The 16,875-nt window shown below is 36.0% G+C and overlaps 2 protein-coding genes across 2 annotated transcripts; one reads left to right on the top strand and one right to left on the bottom strand.

Moving 5' to 3' along the window:
• Window positions 1–1,433: 1,433 nt before the first annotated feature.
• On the bottom strand, window positions 1,434–2,286 carry LOC127172667 (gastrin/cholecystokinin-like peptide). Its single transcript, XM_051121996.1, has 3 exons — window positions 2,251–2,286; window positions 1,601–1,828; window positions 1,434–1,523 (listed from the first exon to the last, which is right to left on the bottom strand). Exons 2-3 carry the CDS (start codon window positions 1,824–1,826, stop codon window positions 1,450–1,452), a joined length of 300 nt encoding a protein of 99 aa, XP_050977953.1. The 5' UTR covers window positions 1,827–1,828; window positions 2,251–2,286; the 3' UTR covers window positions 1,434–1,449.
• Window positions 2,287–8,247: 5,961 nt separating this feature from the next.
• On the top strand, window positions 8,248–15,135 carry krt99 (keratin 99). The gene is made up of 9 exons (XM_051121985.1): window positions 8,248–8,663; window positions 9,387–9,515; window positions 9,791–9,873; window positions 10,028–10,184; window positions 10,934–11,095; window positions 11,962–12,087; window positions 14,167–14,387; window positions 14,505–14,599; window positions 14,706–15,135. The coding sequence occupies exons 1-9, from the start codon at window positions 8,379–8,381 to the stop codon at window positions 14,810–14,812; spliced, it is 1,365 nt and encodes a 454-aa protein (XP_050977942.1). The 5' UTR covers window positions 8,248–8,378; the 3' UTR covers window positions 14,813–15,135.
• Window positions 15,136–16,875: the final 1,740 nt, after the last annotated feature.

Raw genomic sequence — 16,875 nt, 5'->3', positions numbered from 1 at the left:
AGCTGTGTGGAGTACTTTTTATGATGGATGGATGCACTTTGTTGGACTTAAAAATCTCAACAGCCATTCACTGCCATTATGAAGCTTGGAAGAGCCAGGACAATTTTTAATATATGGTAGAAAGGGGTAAAATGCTCGCCACTACTGTTTTTCCCAAAATGACCACAAGATGAAATCAAGGAAACTTTTTATTGTAACTATGGACTACGTTAACAAGAGTGATGCAAAAGTTTTCACCATGGAGCTGGTGATGTACCGGAGAGAAAACAAATTTCACAGTAAATTATCTAATTTTCAGCAGTAAGAAAAAAAGTTATATATCATATGAGAAGAGCATGGCCTGCAGATAAGAAGTATGTGTTATTTAATAAAAATATAATTATATTTTCAGACATAATTTTTTTTTCAAACATTGTCAGTGCGGTAAAATACCCCCCCGGGGCAATTACTGTAGTTATTCTGTTGTGAACATCAAATCCTTTGTTTTGTTTCCATTAAATGAACTCTAACTAGTTGGTTGAATAAAAATATTTATATTTTAAAAATTACCTCAAGTTAGCATCAGGTAGCTAGTTAGCTAGCTAGTTGGCATCAGCTAACAAAATGTTTCAAATAGGCTATAATAATTTTATAATTCATAATTACTGATTATTTTCTTTTTAATTTTAAGATAAAACTGCCCGTACTCTGATTTTGCTGTAAATGTTTAAAGCAAATTGCTTTGTCAGACTGGGGGGCATTTCATAGATGGGGTAAAATGCCCCCTTAGTACAAATTTATTTTTTTTAAATTTTAAACTCTGGACATTTTTGATACTTTGTTTATAATTTATGCCATTGTCACTAAAACTATGACAACTTTTCTGAACACATTTAACTTTTGTTTCACAGAAAAAAATGACATAGTCCTTAGCGTTTCACCCCCACTCCACCCTAACTCTGACTGTATTTGTCTAATAGAAGAAAGTCATACACCTAGGATGGCTTGAGCAAATCATGGGATAGCCTAATTTTTATTTTTGGTTTAACTATCCCTTTAAAAGCCGGTTGAAGTATCTAATTATTTAGGTTGAGGCTTGTCGTCTTGTATACGTCGTTATACACTGACATCTAGTGGTGTGAATGCAATATCACACAAGACAAGTTTTCAGTCACCACTTCCATTGTAGAACTGTGCTAGTTTTGCAGTCAGTCATTATTAATTTTTATCAAAAGTTCTTGAGATGGAGTTACTAGCATTTGGTTCGGTTGGTTGATTTCAACATTGCTGCCCCCATGTGGTGACCCGCTTCATGTACAACAACAACAGCTTTTCTATGACTATCTTCATTTTTATCTCGAGTGAGTGAAATTAATTCGCACCCAGATGACACAAACACTTATAGTTGCAAATATATTTAATGACAAAAATCATAGTACAGAGTTTGACTACTTCGCAGACAGTTACATCTCAGTCTGTACTTCGGCGCCCAAAATCTACCCAGCCTTGATAATCTGTAACGCAGTCCTCCCGTTGGATGATTTCTGCCAAAAACACGAAGAACAGCAAGTAAGGGTGAGGCTTCGTTTCTTCTAATGCTTCTACCTCCACAGACACGCACCTGATAGTGCCTGTAAGAGCTGCCGGGACATGAGCTCACGCTGATCCTCAGATATCTGCACGGAGCGCCTCACACGGTTCTCCAGTCTCCCGGGGGTCTCAGGTGGTCTCTCCGGAAGCCGTTCCGTCGCCTTTGTGGTCGCAGTTGTGTCTTTGGACAGAGGAGAGGCCACACATGCCACCGCCAGCATCGCTACAGCGGTCAATACAACACACTTGGCCATCATTTCTGTGAAAAACAAGTGTTTAAAATAAGTGTTTGCGTCAAATTAAGTAAATTCCCTGGTGAAATAAACCAGCTAAGGACCAGCATAAACCAGCAAAGGACCAGCTTTAAACCAGCATCAAAACCTACCTAACCAGCATCCCAGCATCAAAACATACCTAGCAGCATATGCTGTTTTTTTCACCAGGGAAATAATAATAATAAAGATGCCCACACTAGTGCTGGAAATCCAACTTAAGATATTAGCATAAAACAAATTGGGAAAATGTTAGATGGTTTCAAGCTGGTTATTAACCATTTCAACCAGCTTAAATGATAGCTTGTGTATTGCTGGCCCAACTCAAGACCAGTTCCTGCTATTGACCAGCTAGAAACATTTCAAGTTGATTTCTTCAATATGAAATATTAGAAAAAAACAGATTTACCTGAATAGTGCTGAGCCAGAAGGGCTTTGAACAGTGTAAAAAATGAAATCTGTTAATGCAAAATAACAGCTCAGTCCCTTTATATTTAATTTTCAGGTAAAAAAAAAAGCATGAATCGATGGAATCAGGTAATTATTGTTCAGGAGGAGGAGCATGTTTAAACAGAATACGTCAGACACGACAGTAAACCGAACATGGGAAATTCAATAGTTATTTCTAAGAATTTAACATAGCAAACGTTACGAAACCAAAAGTTCAGGAAAGTCACTGAATTAATAACTTAAAGCACTTAATTAATGGGAAACAGCGTTAGAATTAATCTGACCTCTGCAATAGAATTAGCAGTGGATTTTTTATTCATGTTAGCATCCGAGTTTTCATCTAATCAATTGTCCGAATGTAATATTATACAATGTGCCATCAATAAGTGTGACCTTTTTTAAAACTGTCTTATTGATTCAAATGAACTGATGGAGAAAGGTTGTGACGCAGAGGTTTGAGTTTATTGCTGAGGAGGAGTCTGTTGCTTCCTTTCAGGACCATTAGATTTATGTACTTAAAGATTTTACTCAAGAACACAATCCTGTCATGTGAGTCTGAGGTGAACAAACAACCGCCAGTCCACCACTGAATGCATAGCCTGTAAGGTATATGACATCAGATGCTGCTCGATTCGATGTGTTGCATCCTTCTTTATTTCCACTTTCAACCTTTCCATATCTTTTGCATCGGTTACTGATGACATAATGGCAATCACATTTTGTCCAATCTGCTAGTTTGTGGAAAACACATTAAACATCCAAACAAACCATTTCTATGACGAGCATGTTTTTAATTTCTGAAATTTCATTTGAATTCTAAATTTAATTAAATTTTTTAGTTTTTACATAAAGTAATCATCATTAAATGAAAAGCCTTATTACGAGAATGAAACAATTAAAAAGAACATCCACAAATGGGTAGTTCACTCATTATCTACTTAACCTTTAAGGCTGATGATACATGGGACAACGTTTTGAGCAATGCTGCCAGGCAACTTTTTGCAGCATTGCTAGCAACATTGCACAAAAAGTTTCCCTGTGTATCATCAGCCTTATGTTGGTCCAAACCAGTATGACAAAAGAAAATTTCTGAAAAATACGGTGACCAAACCTTTTTGGTTACCACTGAACTTCATTGTGTGGCATAATAACCTCCAAATATTTTCTTTAATTACTTAATTAACTTCCAGAGAAGAAACAATGTCATACAGGTTTGCTGACATGAGGGGGAATAAACAACAGCTGCATTTCCATAACCCTTCAAATGGTGCAAATCGATATTCCAAATTGAAAATACATGCAATGGGGTTTCACTTTATTTTGATGGTCCATTTAACACCTTCTGTTGACTATAAGTAATGTTGCATCTACATGTCTACTAACTCTCACTAGAGTGTTAGTGGAGTATTAGTGGTAGGTTTAGAGTTAGATTAAGTTGACATGTACTTGTAAGTTACTTATAATCAGTAGAATATATGTTAGACCATCACAATAAAGAGTTACCAGATATTAAGCAGACAGATCGAAAAGGGGCACATCACCGACGGCTGTGTCGGAGCCATAATGCTGCAGACGTGTGCATTAGAGTATTATTATTACCCCTTATTATTACTGCCAAATTATTACCCCCTCTCATTAAAATCGCTACCTGATTGCCTAATCTCAACCCTTCCCCCACCCCAACCCTAAACCTACCAATACTAGAAGGGTAGTAATCTGGCAAGGGTCAGAATTGGGCACATCGTGACTTATCACGAGAGGAAAAATTCCATTTTAGTTGCATAACATCGGTTAATGAAAAATGCTGTCAGTTTATAAAATATCGCAAAAGTTTTGTGGAAATATGTAATGAAAATGCACCTATATTGACAGAATTTTGATTTAGGTTAACTATTCAGAAAAAATACTTAAACAAAACTGCTTCTCAATTAATATTTCCCAAACCAATGTAGTACAAGCAACATGGAAAGATTTATAAAAGAAAAAAAGAAATTCTGTTGTATATTTTTGCATCAATGATGTCATCAATATTTATTAAAGCCATGTATGAATCTCATTAGATTAGTATTTTAGGCATTTTACATTTATTCCAAAATGATAACTTAAGGCAGTGACAATTTAAACAAATAATAGTTAACTTTTAACTATTTTTGAATTTTCATCAAAGGTAAATATTGGTCACATACATGGACATTCACCAAGCTGTTATATACAGGTGCATCTCAATAAATTAGAATGTTGTGGAAAAGTTTATTTATTTCAGTAATACAACTCAAATTGTGAAACTTGTGTATTAAATAAAATAAGTGCACACAGACTGAAGTAGTTTAAGTCTTTGGTTCTTTTAATTGTGATGATTTTGGCTCATTTAACAAAAACCCAGCAATTCACTATCTCAACAAATTAGAATACTTCATAAGACTAATAAAAAAACATTTTTAGTGAATTGTTGGCCTTCTGGAAAGTATGTTCATTTACTATATATGTACTTAATACTTGGTAGGGGCCCCTTTTGCTTTAATTACTGCCTCAATTTGGCGTGGCATGGAGGAAATCAGTCTGTGGCACTGCTGAGGTGGTATGGAAGCCCAGGTTTCTTTGACAGTGGCCTTCAGCTCATCTGCATTTTTTGGTCTCTTGTTTCTCATTTTCCTCTTGACAATAACCCATAGATTCTCTATGGGGTTCAGGTCTGGTGATTTTTCTGGCCAGTCAAGCACACCAACACCATGGTCATTTAACCAACTTTTGGTGCTTTTGGCAGTGTGGGCAGGTGCCAAATCCTGCTGGAAAATGAAATCAGTATCTGTAAAAAGCTGGCCAGCAGAAGGAAGCATGAAGTGCTCTAAAATTTCTTGGTAAACGGGTGCAGTGACTTTCAAAAAACACAGTGGACCAACACCAGCAGATGACATTGCCTTGACCTCAGCCTCAATCCATTCCTTGTGAAATTCTTGAATCGATTTTGCTTGACAAGCCTCTCAAGGCTGCGGTTCTCTTGGTTGGTTGTGGATCTTTTTCTTCCACACTTTTTCCTTCCACTCAACTTCCTGTTAACATGCTTGGATGCAGCACTCTGTGAACAGCCAGCTTCTTTGGCAATGAATGTTTGTGGCTTACCCTCCTTGTGAAGGGTGTCAATGATTGTCTTCTGGACAACTGTCAGATCAGCAGCTTCCCCATGATTGTGTAGCCTAGTGAACCAAACTGAAATAAATGAACTTTTCCACGACATTCTAATTTATTGAGATGCAATGTATATATATATTGTAATATAAATTTTTTTTCTCATCCAATATTTTAAGGAGGCACTGCCTTACTTGCCTCCTTGGACGAAACACCCCTGATATATAAGCAATATTACACAAATAGGCGTGAGATATGGCTGTATATCGTCATGCCTGTAATTCAGGTCGAGTGCTGTATAGGTAATCTCTGCGTGCCGATATACAGCCATATCTCACGACTACGAGTGTGATATTGCGTTTATACAACAGTTCGACGACACGAGTGTGTTAATACATTAGAAACAACAACGGAGTGTCTTTAAAAACCCTCTTTTGTGCAGAACCACTTCCACCATGGATTCAAATCTCTGTTTGACAGTTAAACAGCTGAGCCCAAGCCTCTGTTACTAACTCGAAAACGTCACTTTAGAACTAGTAATGGAGCAAAAGCTTATTGTATGCTATACCTGTATTAAAAATAGTGTATTATGTGTAGTAGAGTATTATGAGAGAAAGATGGTCTGATCTTATTATTCAAAATAAAACATTAATTTAAAAGTCCGCTGAGATACCTTTGTCATACTATCCTTTCATCTGTTAAGGGTGATTTCTAATGACAGCGCTGCTCAGTGCATTTGTTGGTCACGTCTTACAAGCTGTTGTTGAAAGTAAAAATAACGTCCTCTTTTACAACAGTGTGGCTGAGGTCTCTGTACTCTCAGTCTCTTTCAATATAAAAGTCTTTTGTACTAGGGATGGGCGATACCTCTTATTTTATTTTCAATCCAATACCGATGTTTTCAAGCCTAGTATCATCCATATCAATACCGATACCTCTAAACTAAACTGATCTTTTAAATTATTAAAAGAATAAAATCAGCAATTATACTCACTTAACATTATATTTTAAAGTCTGTAAATGAAATGTACTAAAATTGTATTTTAGCTCTTTACTGGCGCAGTAACCTCAAAGGTGCACCTTCTCTAACCAGGTGGTAGAGACCCACCTTCTCTAAGCCAGGAAGCATACTAATACCATACAAGTACACACGCATTAAGGGTAGATAAGGTACAAAGGTGTACCTTTGAGGGTACCTGATGAAAAACAACCATGGTGTTACATAAGTACTAAAATGTATAATAATAATAATAATTATAATTATCATTACTAATTATTTTTACCATGGTTTTTGCCACAAATATTAAGGTAAAATAATGTTCCTGTAGTGTTAACCATGGTAAAAGGAAGTAAGCTGAAAGAGAGAGAGAGAGTGTTAACCATGGTAAATTTGTTGTTACTGCAGTTTTACTGCAAATATGTGGAAGGTGTGGTTACTGTAGTAAAACCATGGTTATTTTTTTGTAAAAGGCTGCCAGGCTGTTGTACCCCTAAAGGTGAAACTTTAGCAAAAATAGTTAACTAATATTAAATAAATATTTCATGTACACTATACTGTTCAAAAGTTTGAGGTCAGCAGGATTTTGTAATGTATCTTTAATTATGCTAACCAAGGCTGCACTTATTTTAACAAAAATACAGTAACAACAGCAAAAAAAATGATACAACATCAGCATCGAAAATATCGATACTTCAGGATCCATCTGCCCATCCCTAACAAGTACATTCTTGTCTAAAAAAAGTCTTTAAACCACATTCCGTGACACAGAACAATATTATTTTTAAAATTCTAGTGCATTTGGGTGTCCGCCAATGACACTGGCTATGAGAAAAACAAGAGTGCAAGCAAGCAGAGTGATACAAACGATGAAACGTTTGGAGTTCGAGTTATCACTCGAATATCACACTTTTATCAGCCATATCAGATTTATGGATTTAATAATTATGATTATTCACATTAAAAAATATGTTTAAAGCATTTTTGAAATAGCACTCTAGACAAATGTTTTTCATTACACAAAAGGAAGATGCATATAAGTGACAGATTGTGGAACTCTACCAAAGATCATACATGCTTTAACAAGTAAAAATGCACTGGAAAAAAGATTTTCTTCAGAATGGGTCGGGCCTTGTGAGTTTCCATGCAAGTTTTGACAGTAGAAGTCAAAATAGTTTGACAACATGATTGATTCTGTACGAATTTCACCATTCACTCAACTGTAAAAAGTCAACAGGTATATCCCCTTAATGTCAACTGCACCAGCTAATTTGTTTTATCAGGGCTCACATTTGTACATTTAAAGAGATGGTGATTTGGCATTAGGCCACTGATGGAGAAAAATGCATATAAGAAATGTGTTTTTACTTCATTCTGACACATGAATCCATTCGTCATGTTTGTTGGTTATTGTTCAGGTTACATGATATTTGAGTGTGTTTTCTTTCCAAGCTTGAGAAAGAACAATGTTTGTCATATTACGTAAACGGAAAAGCAAACCTGATGAATGTTGCGGTGAATACACAAAATAAACAAGCATCTGAAAATTAGTTTATGATGTAGTCTTAAATACTGTCACATGTATGTGTATAATTAATGGTTGCGTTTAAAAGGTTTTTTTATAAAAGCCACTGGTAATATTTGAACTGGCACATGTCCAATGCAAACAATCAGCTTGTACAATAGTAAAACAGTTAAAGATGTAATCTTTCTAAGCCACAAATCATTTTACAGGTTTTTAAAAGGTCAAGGGTGTGATAGCAGGTTTTTAAAGTCAATGGTTTTAATCTGCGTCTGGGCACAGGCGGGTCTCGCTCACATTCCGTCTATTCACTGGAACTGGAAATCTGACACCGTGTGAGATGCAAAAGGGGTATATAAGAAATCTTTAGTGCAAATTAGTTTAGATGTTTCGTTTCGACATTGAAGAACATCCTAACTTCCACTGAACTTCTCACTCAGCCATGTCGGTCCGTCGTAGTAGTAAGACGTTCACCTCTCGGAGTGTGGTCGGGTCATCTAACCTAAGTTCCTCTGGTGGACTGGTGATGAACAGATTGGGGAATTCAGGAGCCTCTTTGTCTTTTGGTGCTCAAAATTATGGCAACGCTGGAGGCTTTGGTGCTCGCATCTCCAGATCTTTGTCCACTACATCCTTGTTGACGGCTGGTTATGAGGTCTCATTGCATAGCAATGAGAAGCAGACAATGCAAAACCTCAATGACCGCCTGGCATCTTACCTGGAGCGGGTAACACACCTTTTATTAGTTGACTTAAAAATGTAACAGAAAAAACATGAAAAAAAAATCTTCTTCTAATGAATACTAAGGAATGTTTTTTTAAAAAACAAAAAAAAAAAACATTTTTTACGATTAGTTTATAAAGTCAAAAACATGTTTTTTTTCAGTTTATATATTAACGTGAAAAATAAAACTATGAAACTATTTATTTTACTTAATAAATGTTATCTTGCAAAAATTAGACTAAAATCCCTAAAAATCCTCAATTATTTTTAAATAAATATTCTCTGTTATGGACCAATGCATGTATTCATTGGTCACTTATATTCTTAGTCTTATTAATTTCATCGCATTAGTTTTTTGTTTTTTAAGAAAAAATTAAATAGTAAATTTAGAGATGTTCATTTGAATAATTAGTAACGTTGGAATGCATTTGGGTTACTGTATGTGGATATACTTTTTTTTTTTTTTTTTCCCCATATTTTCATATAATCATTGTAGTAATTATATGATTAGATAATGGTTTTACTATAAATATTTGGGTTTGATAAAAAAAATCAAATGCTTTTATTTCTGTAATCAGTTCTAAATCATATCTGTATTTTTGTATTTCTTGAGACCAAAAGATACAAGACTAAACATTACAAATTCAGCTACGGTCATCTTTAAGATTTCATCTAGTATTGTCTTTAATGATTTTCTGAAGATCCGCGCATGTGTTTTGTGTTTCAGGTGCACTCTTTGGAGAAAGCCAACAAGAAACTTGAGCTGCAAATTAAGGAGTTTTATGACAACAAGAGGCCAATGCAGAGCAAAGACTTAAGTGCTTATTACAAAACCATTTCAGAGCTCCGCGCACAGGTAAAGCCGCTGTCATTCATCGGAAAGATCACACCCATGAAATGACTGAGATAGCATGAGGTGAACGTTGCCTCACCTTATGCCATGCTTTGTGTTTCAAATACCACAAATACTGCAAGGCAATCCTGTTCACACATCGTTTAGCATGCATTTATAATACACCAAAATATGTTTAATTTCAGAGTAATTTTTTTATGCACGCATAATGTTGTTATTCCAATTTGAAGGATATATCAACATCTCTTAATTAACCACACATTACAATTTGTTCAAAGATTAACAGCCGCTTTGTGGAGAACGCTGGGCTCCGTCTGAAGCTGGACAATATCAAGCTTGCAGCTGAAGATTTCCATCTAAAGTATGTGATGTTTAAACCAACACTTTCACATTTTCAGATGGCAGATTTCTTTCAATTTTGAGTAGAATACCGCATTTTCAATGTTGGTTGCGTCATCTTCAGGACCATTTCTTGTGAAATAGCATATACTCGTTTTTCTCCTTGGCTGTGGCAGGTATGAAACTGAAATGAACCTGCGTATGGTTGTGGAAGCAGATACGGCTCGACTGCGGGGGGTTCTGGGAGAGATCAAACTTTCCATTGGAGATCTAGAGAACCAGCTTACTGGATTGAAAGAGGAATTGCAGTACCTCAAGAAGAACCATGAAGAGGTAACATTACCATTTCACAGCAACCTTCGAAATTTATTAAAGGGGTCCAATTATGCTCTTTTACAAAGTCTTGATTTTGCTTTAGGGGTGTACCAGAACATGCTTTCATGCTTGGTGGTTCAAAAAACGCATTATTTTTAACATAATTTACATTATTACAATACACTTCTCCCAGGTTGGGACTCGATTAGCTCTGGGTTTAATGAAGGCCTGCCTTCCGAAAAACAAAATGTGTTGTGATTGGTTAGCTCTCCCACTGAGTTGTGATTGGCGACCAGCTTAGACGGTGTTTCAGTACAGCTCTGAAGCGGCCACTCTAGTCAATGCTTGTGTTTATACCCACCACGCTGTGGCTCGTTGAAGTGGTTCTCCGCGCTGCATCGCTAAAATTAGGCTAATCCTCCACCTCGTCCCTACCCTCCCTCCAGCAATTCGAATTTCCGTGGGCGGGATTTATTTTAATTATATTCTAATGGACCGTGTTGTGACATCATTGCATGCGGAAAACAAACGTTGTAGTCCAAAGGAGCCGTTCGTTGTAGTTCCTGAAAAGGGATTTTAAAAAAATAAAATATCTCCTTTTGGAGTGGACTATAAGATTTGTAACTTTGTAGATCTTTTTTATGCCCAAAGATACACACCACACACTGACTAAAGTTCAAAAAGTGAAAAAGCATTTTTTCACCAATTTTTTCATGAAAGGCTTGAAGAAGAATTATCACTTAATTCTCTCCTCTTCTTTTCAACAGGATCTGCTTTTGTTGCGAGAGCAGCATAGCGGCTCTGTTAACGTTGAGATGGACTGTGCATCTCCGGCAGACCTTAATAAGGAGCTGGAGGAGATGAGAGCTCAGTATGAAATGCTGATTGAGAAAAACCGCAAGGAGGCTGAAAGATGGTTCCAGAGCAAGGTGAGCCTGCAGGACAAGTCCACGTCTTCACTTTCAAGAAAACAATATGTTAGACCTAGCGGAGGCGGGTGAACATTTCACTTAAAGGTCACAGATAAAAGATAAGAAAGAGTGGAATGCAATTCATTGTCACAATGTTTTTTTTTTCAAAAACACTGAACTAGAAAAAAAGAAATGTGACTGTGATATTCAAGTAATCGTTAAAGTCTTTCTGCTGTCATAATTTCCTAATATTTTGTTTTTGTCTGGCTTTTAGACAAATGTTGGTGCAGGAACTGCTATAGTAAAAATATTTTAACGAAGAAAGTCAGACTAATAATGACTGAGATGCCATCTCTCTGATGGTATGCTTTAGAACAATGGACTAGAAAAAGGAATGTGATAGTGATATTCAAGTAATCGTTAACTCAATCTGTACTTTAACTCAGTCTGTTAAAAGGTCAGGCAACATACTTTCATGGGAAATGATAACAAGTTATGATATGTAGGCGAATTGGTAGCAAATTTGTATGAATTCACATGATTGCATCTGTACACTTTTGCATGATCTGCTTACATCTCACTGAGGCTTAGATTTTGTAGTGGACCTTCACGGTTAGTTATTTTCTAAACATTTTACATTTTCATCAGTCATACTCAAATCATTCAAACCACACCAATGAAAATAAAATTAGCCAAATATGCCAAAATGAAAAATGGTTTCCTCATGAGACCGGGTTGGGTCATCTGTTTATTCTGTATCAATACAACAGTTATGAACTCAAATGTAGACATACAGAGCAGGTGATATTTAGAATATACAGGTTACATATTCTAATTGACCAGATCTGATCATGTATTCCTCATTACTGTGTCTGTATTTTCAGGCAGAGACATTGCAAACTCAGGTGACTTCCAGCTATAAAGAAATCCAGACATCTCAGACTGAGATCACTGATCTGAAGAGAACTTACCAGAGCCTGGAGATAGAACTACAGGGGGTTCTCACAATGGTATATTCTCTTTTTATTTATAACAGTTAGTTTTGGTTCTCAAATATGATTGGCTGAGCAGCACTCCAAAAGCACTGATATAAGCACTGTGACTTTTTACTGTTTGTATTAATATGCTTTGCATATTCCAGACAGAAATGCAGCCACATTTAAGGTGCAGTCACATCTGACATTGTTTGGTCAATTTTCGCAGGTAAAATCCAGTAATTTTATAAGAAACCAACACCTTCAGGAATATCTTGTGAGGTGAAAGAGTTCCCCAAGTAGATTTCTCAACAGGTTCAAGTTGATTGTGTACATTTTACATACTGCTCAAGGATGCGGAAATGTTAAATGTTAAAAAGTCTATCATTAATTACTCACCCTTATGTCGTTCATCTTTAGAACACAAATTAAGATACATTTGATGAAATCTGAGAGCTTTCTGACCCTGCATAGACAAGCAACTGACACATTCAAGGCCCAGAAAGGTAGTAAGGACATCATTACAATCAGTGGTTCATTCATAATTTTATGAAGCTACGAGAATACTTTTTGTGCTCAAAGAAAACAAAAACAACCATTATATTTAACAGTTTCTTCTCTTCCGTGTTTTTCTTTGACACACGTTCATGAGAGTACCACGATGCATGCATCCGGGAGCGGGCTTAGAACCTGGATGCACTGTGCCTTGTTTACCCAAAAAGCATTCTTGTAGCTTCATAAAATTAAGGTTGATCCAGTGATGTCACATGGACTATATTAATGATGTCTTTACTACCTTTCTGGGCCTTGAACGTGTCAGTTGCGCTGCTGTCTATGCAGGGTCAGAAAGCTCTCGGATTTCATAAAAAATATCTTTATTTGTGTTCCATAGTAAAAACGAAGGTCTTACGGGTTTGAAATGACATGAGGGTGAGTAATTAATGTTAGAATTTTCATTTTTGGGTGAACAAACCCTTTAATGGTTCTGCATCTCTGAGCACTATGTAAAATTTACATGTGAAAATTGACCAATTGAGAATGCCACATGTGACCGCACCTTAATAAATGTAACCTGAAAGAAATGTCTTGAAATATGTAGTGGACTTAAAAGAGAAGTCCACTTTCAAAATAAGGATTCACATATAATGTACTCACCCCCTTGTCATCCAAGATGTTCATGTCTTTCTTTCTTCAGTTGTAAAGAAAGTATGTATATTGAGTAAAACATTTTAGGATTTTTCTCCATGGACTGCTATGGTGCCCCGAGTATGGAATTCCAAAATGCAGTTTAAATGCGGCTTCAAACGATCCAAAATGCGGTTGTAAGCCGAGGAAGAAGGGTCTTACCTAGCGAAATGATCGGTTATTTTCATTAAAATAATACAATTTAAATACTTTTTAATCTCAAATGCTCGTGTTGCCTTGCTCTTCCTGAACTCTGTGTATTCTGCCTCAAGACAGTTAGGGTATGTCGAAAAACTCCAATCATATTTTCTCCCTTAACTTCAAAAATAATTTCAAAACCATCCTACATCACTGCAGAAGTACCGACCCAGTCTTTGCAAAGTGAACATGCAAAGAAGATCAAACACTCTCAACATGGAGGTAAAACAGTGATATAGCACGATTTTGAAGTTGAGGGAGAACACGAGATGGGAGTTTTTTGGCATACCCTAACTGTCATGAACCGGAACAAAAACAGTCCAGGCAGAGTAAGACCAGACGAGCGTTTGACATTAAAAAGTATAAAATTTTTTATTATTTTTAAGAAAATAACAATCGTTTCGCTAGATAAGACCCTAAATTTCTCAGCTCATTTACAACCGCATTTGGGATCGTTTGAAGCCGCATTTAAACTGCGTCTTGGAAGTTCAAAATCGGGGCACCATATCAGTCCATTATATGGAGAAAAATGCTGAAATGTTTTCCTGAAAAAACATAATTTCTTTACAACTGAAGAAAGAAAGACATGAACATCTTGGATGACAAGGGAATGAAAACATTATATTTGAATCTTTGTTTTGGAAGTGGACTTCTCCTTTAATATGAGTTATAATATGTTATTTGCACTTAAGGATTTCATTTACATACTATATTTATACTCATTCTGCACAGAAACAAAACCTGGAGGCGAGTTTGGCTGATGTAGGTATGCGCTACTCGGGCCAGCTAAGTCAGCTGCAGTTGCGCATAGATCACCTGCAGCAGGAGCTACAGAAAATCAATGCCAACATTCAACAACAGGCTACAGAGTACCAGCTACTGCTGGACATCAAGATGAGGCTGGAGATGGAGATCGCTGAGTACCGGAGGCTGCTGGAAGGAGAAGCTCACACGTATGTAGAACAGACATGCTTTACATGCTTTGCTATTTTCAATAAGGCATGAATGTCAGCTTATGCACTGTATCAGCTTTTAGACCCAAAAGTGTGTTGTGTTGTTGTGTCCTGTAGGACCGTCATAAGCAGATCTGAATCTTCCATGACTAAAACTGTGAAAGAGACAGAAACTGTGACCACCAAAATGATGGAGATAGAGGAAGAGGAAGGTGAGTGAAATGAAATTCTCTCCACTGGTCCTTTCATTCAGCAAATGAAGTGTAGAAATGAATGAAACCAGACAGTAATACATATGTGTCTGTTGACCCTTTATAGTGCATAACCCTCACCTCCAGCGCAGAGTGAAGGTCATTGTGGAGGAGCTTGTGGATGGTAAAGTCATATCTTCTTCTGTTGAGGAGAACGTCCAAGAAGTTAGCTGAGAAGATAATGCAACAGCAGCAACAATCTTACGTGTAAACCATAAAGACAAATGTTAATGCTAAGGTGACCATACATGCTCTTTCACCCTTGCTGGGATTTCTAAATTGCCTAACATTTTCTGGGTTTCGCTTTGTTGTCCTGTTGTTTTTGATAATTGAATTTGATAATTGAAAAGTAGTTTGGCCAGTAGCGTGCAGGCATTGCACATATTTAACCAATCTTGGTACAGTAACACAGTAAACAATTCTGTGGCAGTAAGTTGGGATTGTTGGAATTGGTCTTTTTTCTTGCACTAAGAATAAAATGTGTTTATAATTAAAAGTGTAAGTTTAGTGTTCTTATTTTGTCATCCAGTCACTTGTCAGAGTTAGAATTTTCGTGGTGTTTATTTTGGTGTGTTTTGGATACTAGTCACTAGGTGTCGCAATACATCAACTTTTTTTTTCCACATTACAGGATTTTTCTCAATTTAATGGACTTAAATGGGAGTCAACAGGTTTAAGGTCCAAATTACAGTTCCAATGCAGCTTCAAAGGGCTCTACATGATCCCACTGAGGAATAAGGGTCTTATCTAGCAAAACCATCAGTCATTTTCACAAAAAAAAAAAAAAAAAAAAAAATTAATTATATACTTTTTAACCACAAATGCTCATTTTGCACTAGTTTGACCTACTAATTCAATTACGTAATCACGTTGGAAAGGTCACGGTTGACATAGGTGGAGGTACTGAGTGTTTATAAAGTTAACATGCAAAGAAAGTTTATAAAAAAGGTAAACCAATGATGTTGGATGGTTTTTCCCTACCCTGCCTTTTTGAACCGGAGTACACAAGTGAAGAACCAACCACGTGTGACCTTTCCAGTATGACCATGTTATGCATGAAGTTGTGCATGTGCATCACAGAGCTAGTGCAAGACAAGCATTTGTGGTTAAAAAGTATAGAAATGTTTTTTTTTTTTTAGGCAATGACAGATTGTTTTGCCAGATAAGACGCTTATTCCTCGGATTTTGTAGAGCCCTTTGAAGCTGCAAAGAAATGGCAGTTTGGTCCTTCAACCCATTGAAACTCCTGTAATGTTTTCCTCAAAAACTTAAATTCTTTTTGACTGAAGAAAGAAAGACACGAACATCCTGGATTATATGGGGGTGAGAAAAATATTAGGAAATGTTAATTCTGGAAGGAACTAATCCTTTACATAAAGTAAAATAAATCACATAAAAACCATTTAAATGAGTTTTTATGAAATAAAAACGAAAATAAAACAAAGCTTTTTAAGCAACATATCTAAATATCTTAGTGTTCTCTGTGAATGCACGATACTGTCCACTAGGTGTCATAGTACATCCAGTGTATGTGATGTGATAAATGTCATTCCTGTTAAGCAGTACATTTTCATATCCATATTATATATCAAATGCTCAATATGCAATTTGTAAAGACAGAAATAACAGTATCATAATTAATTGAACAAAGCTGAATTAAAAGAAAATCACTATGTTATTTTGAGTACATGTTGCCATTTTTGTGCCATATTTGAATACTATAAAAAAGTGATCATTTATTAATTAATATTTATTATAATTAATATCCAGCTTGTAACCTAACTGGAGGATAGTTCACTTAAAATGAAACTTCTCTCATCATTTACTCACCCTCAAGGTGTTCCAAACCTGTAGTTTCTTTCTTTTGTTGAACACAAAACAAGATATTTTGAAGAATATGGGTAACCAAACAGTTGGTGGATCCTGCTGACTTTCATAGTATGGAAAGAAATACAGTGGAAGTAAATAGGGACCAGAAAATGTTTGGTTATCTTCTTTTGTGTTTTGTGGGGCTATACCTTTATGAAATCTGTATTATGTTATTGAAATCTCAAAAGATGGAAAAAAAAATCAACATTAAACTGACACCCTCATGCCAGCTTAACGTTAATCGCATATTGAGCAATTACTGAAGTACCTGATCTTGACTAATGCATTTCTGCTAAACATTTATATATATATATATATATATATATATATTAATTACAATGCCATTTTAAATTAAAATCAAACGAATA

This window comes from Labeo rohita, chromosome 11 (assembly GCF_022985175.1).
Source record: "Labeo rohita strain BAU-BD-2019 chromosome 11, IGBB_LRoh.1.0, whole genome shotgun sequence".
In the NCBI taxonomy this organism is placed as follows: Eukaryota; Metazoa; Chordata; class Actinopteri; order Cypriniformes; family Cyprinidae; genus Labeo; species Labeo rohita.
The sequence above is the reverse complement of the archived record's forward strand: the minus strand, read 5'-3'. Positions and strand labels throughout refer to the sequence as shown.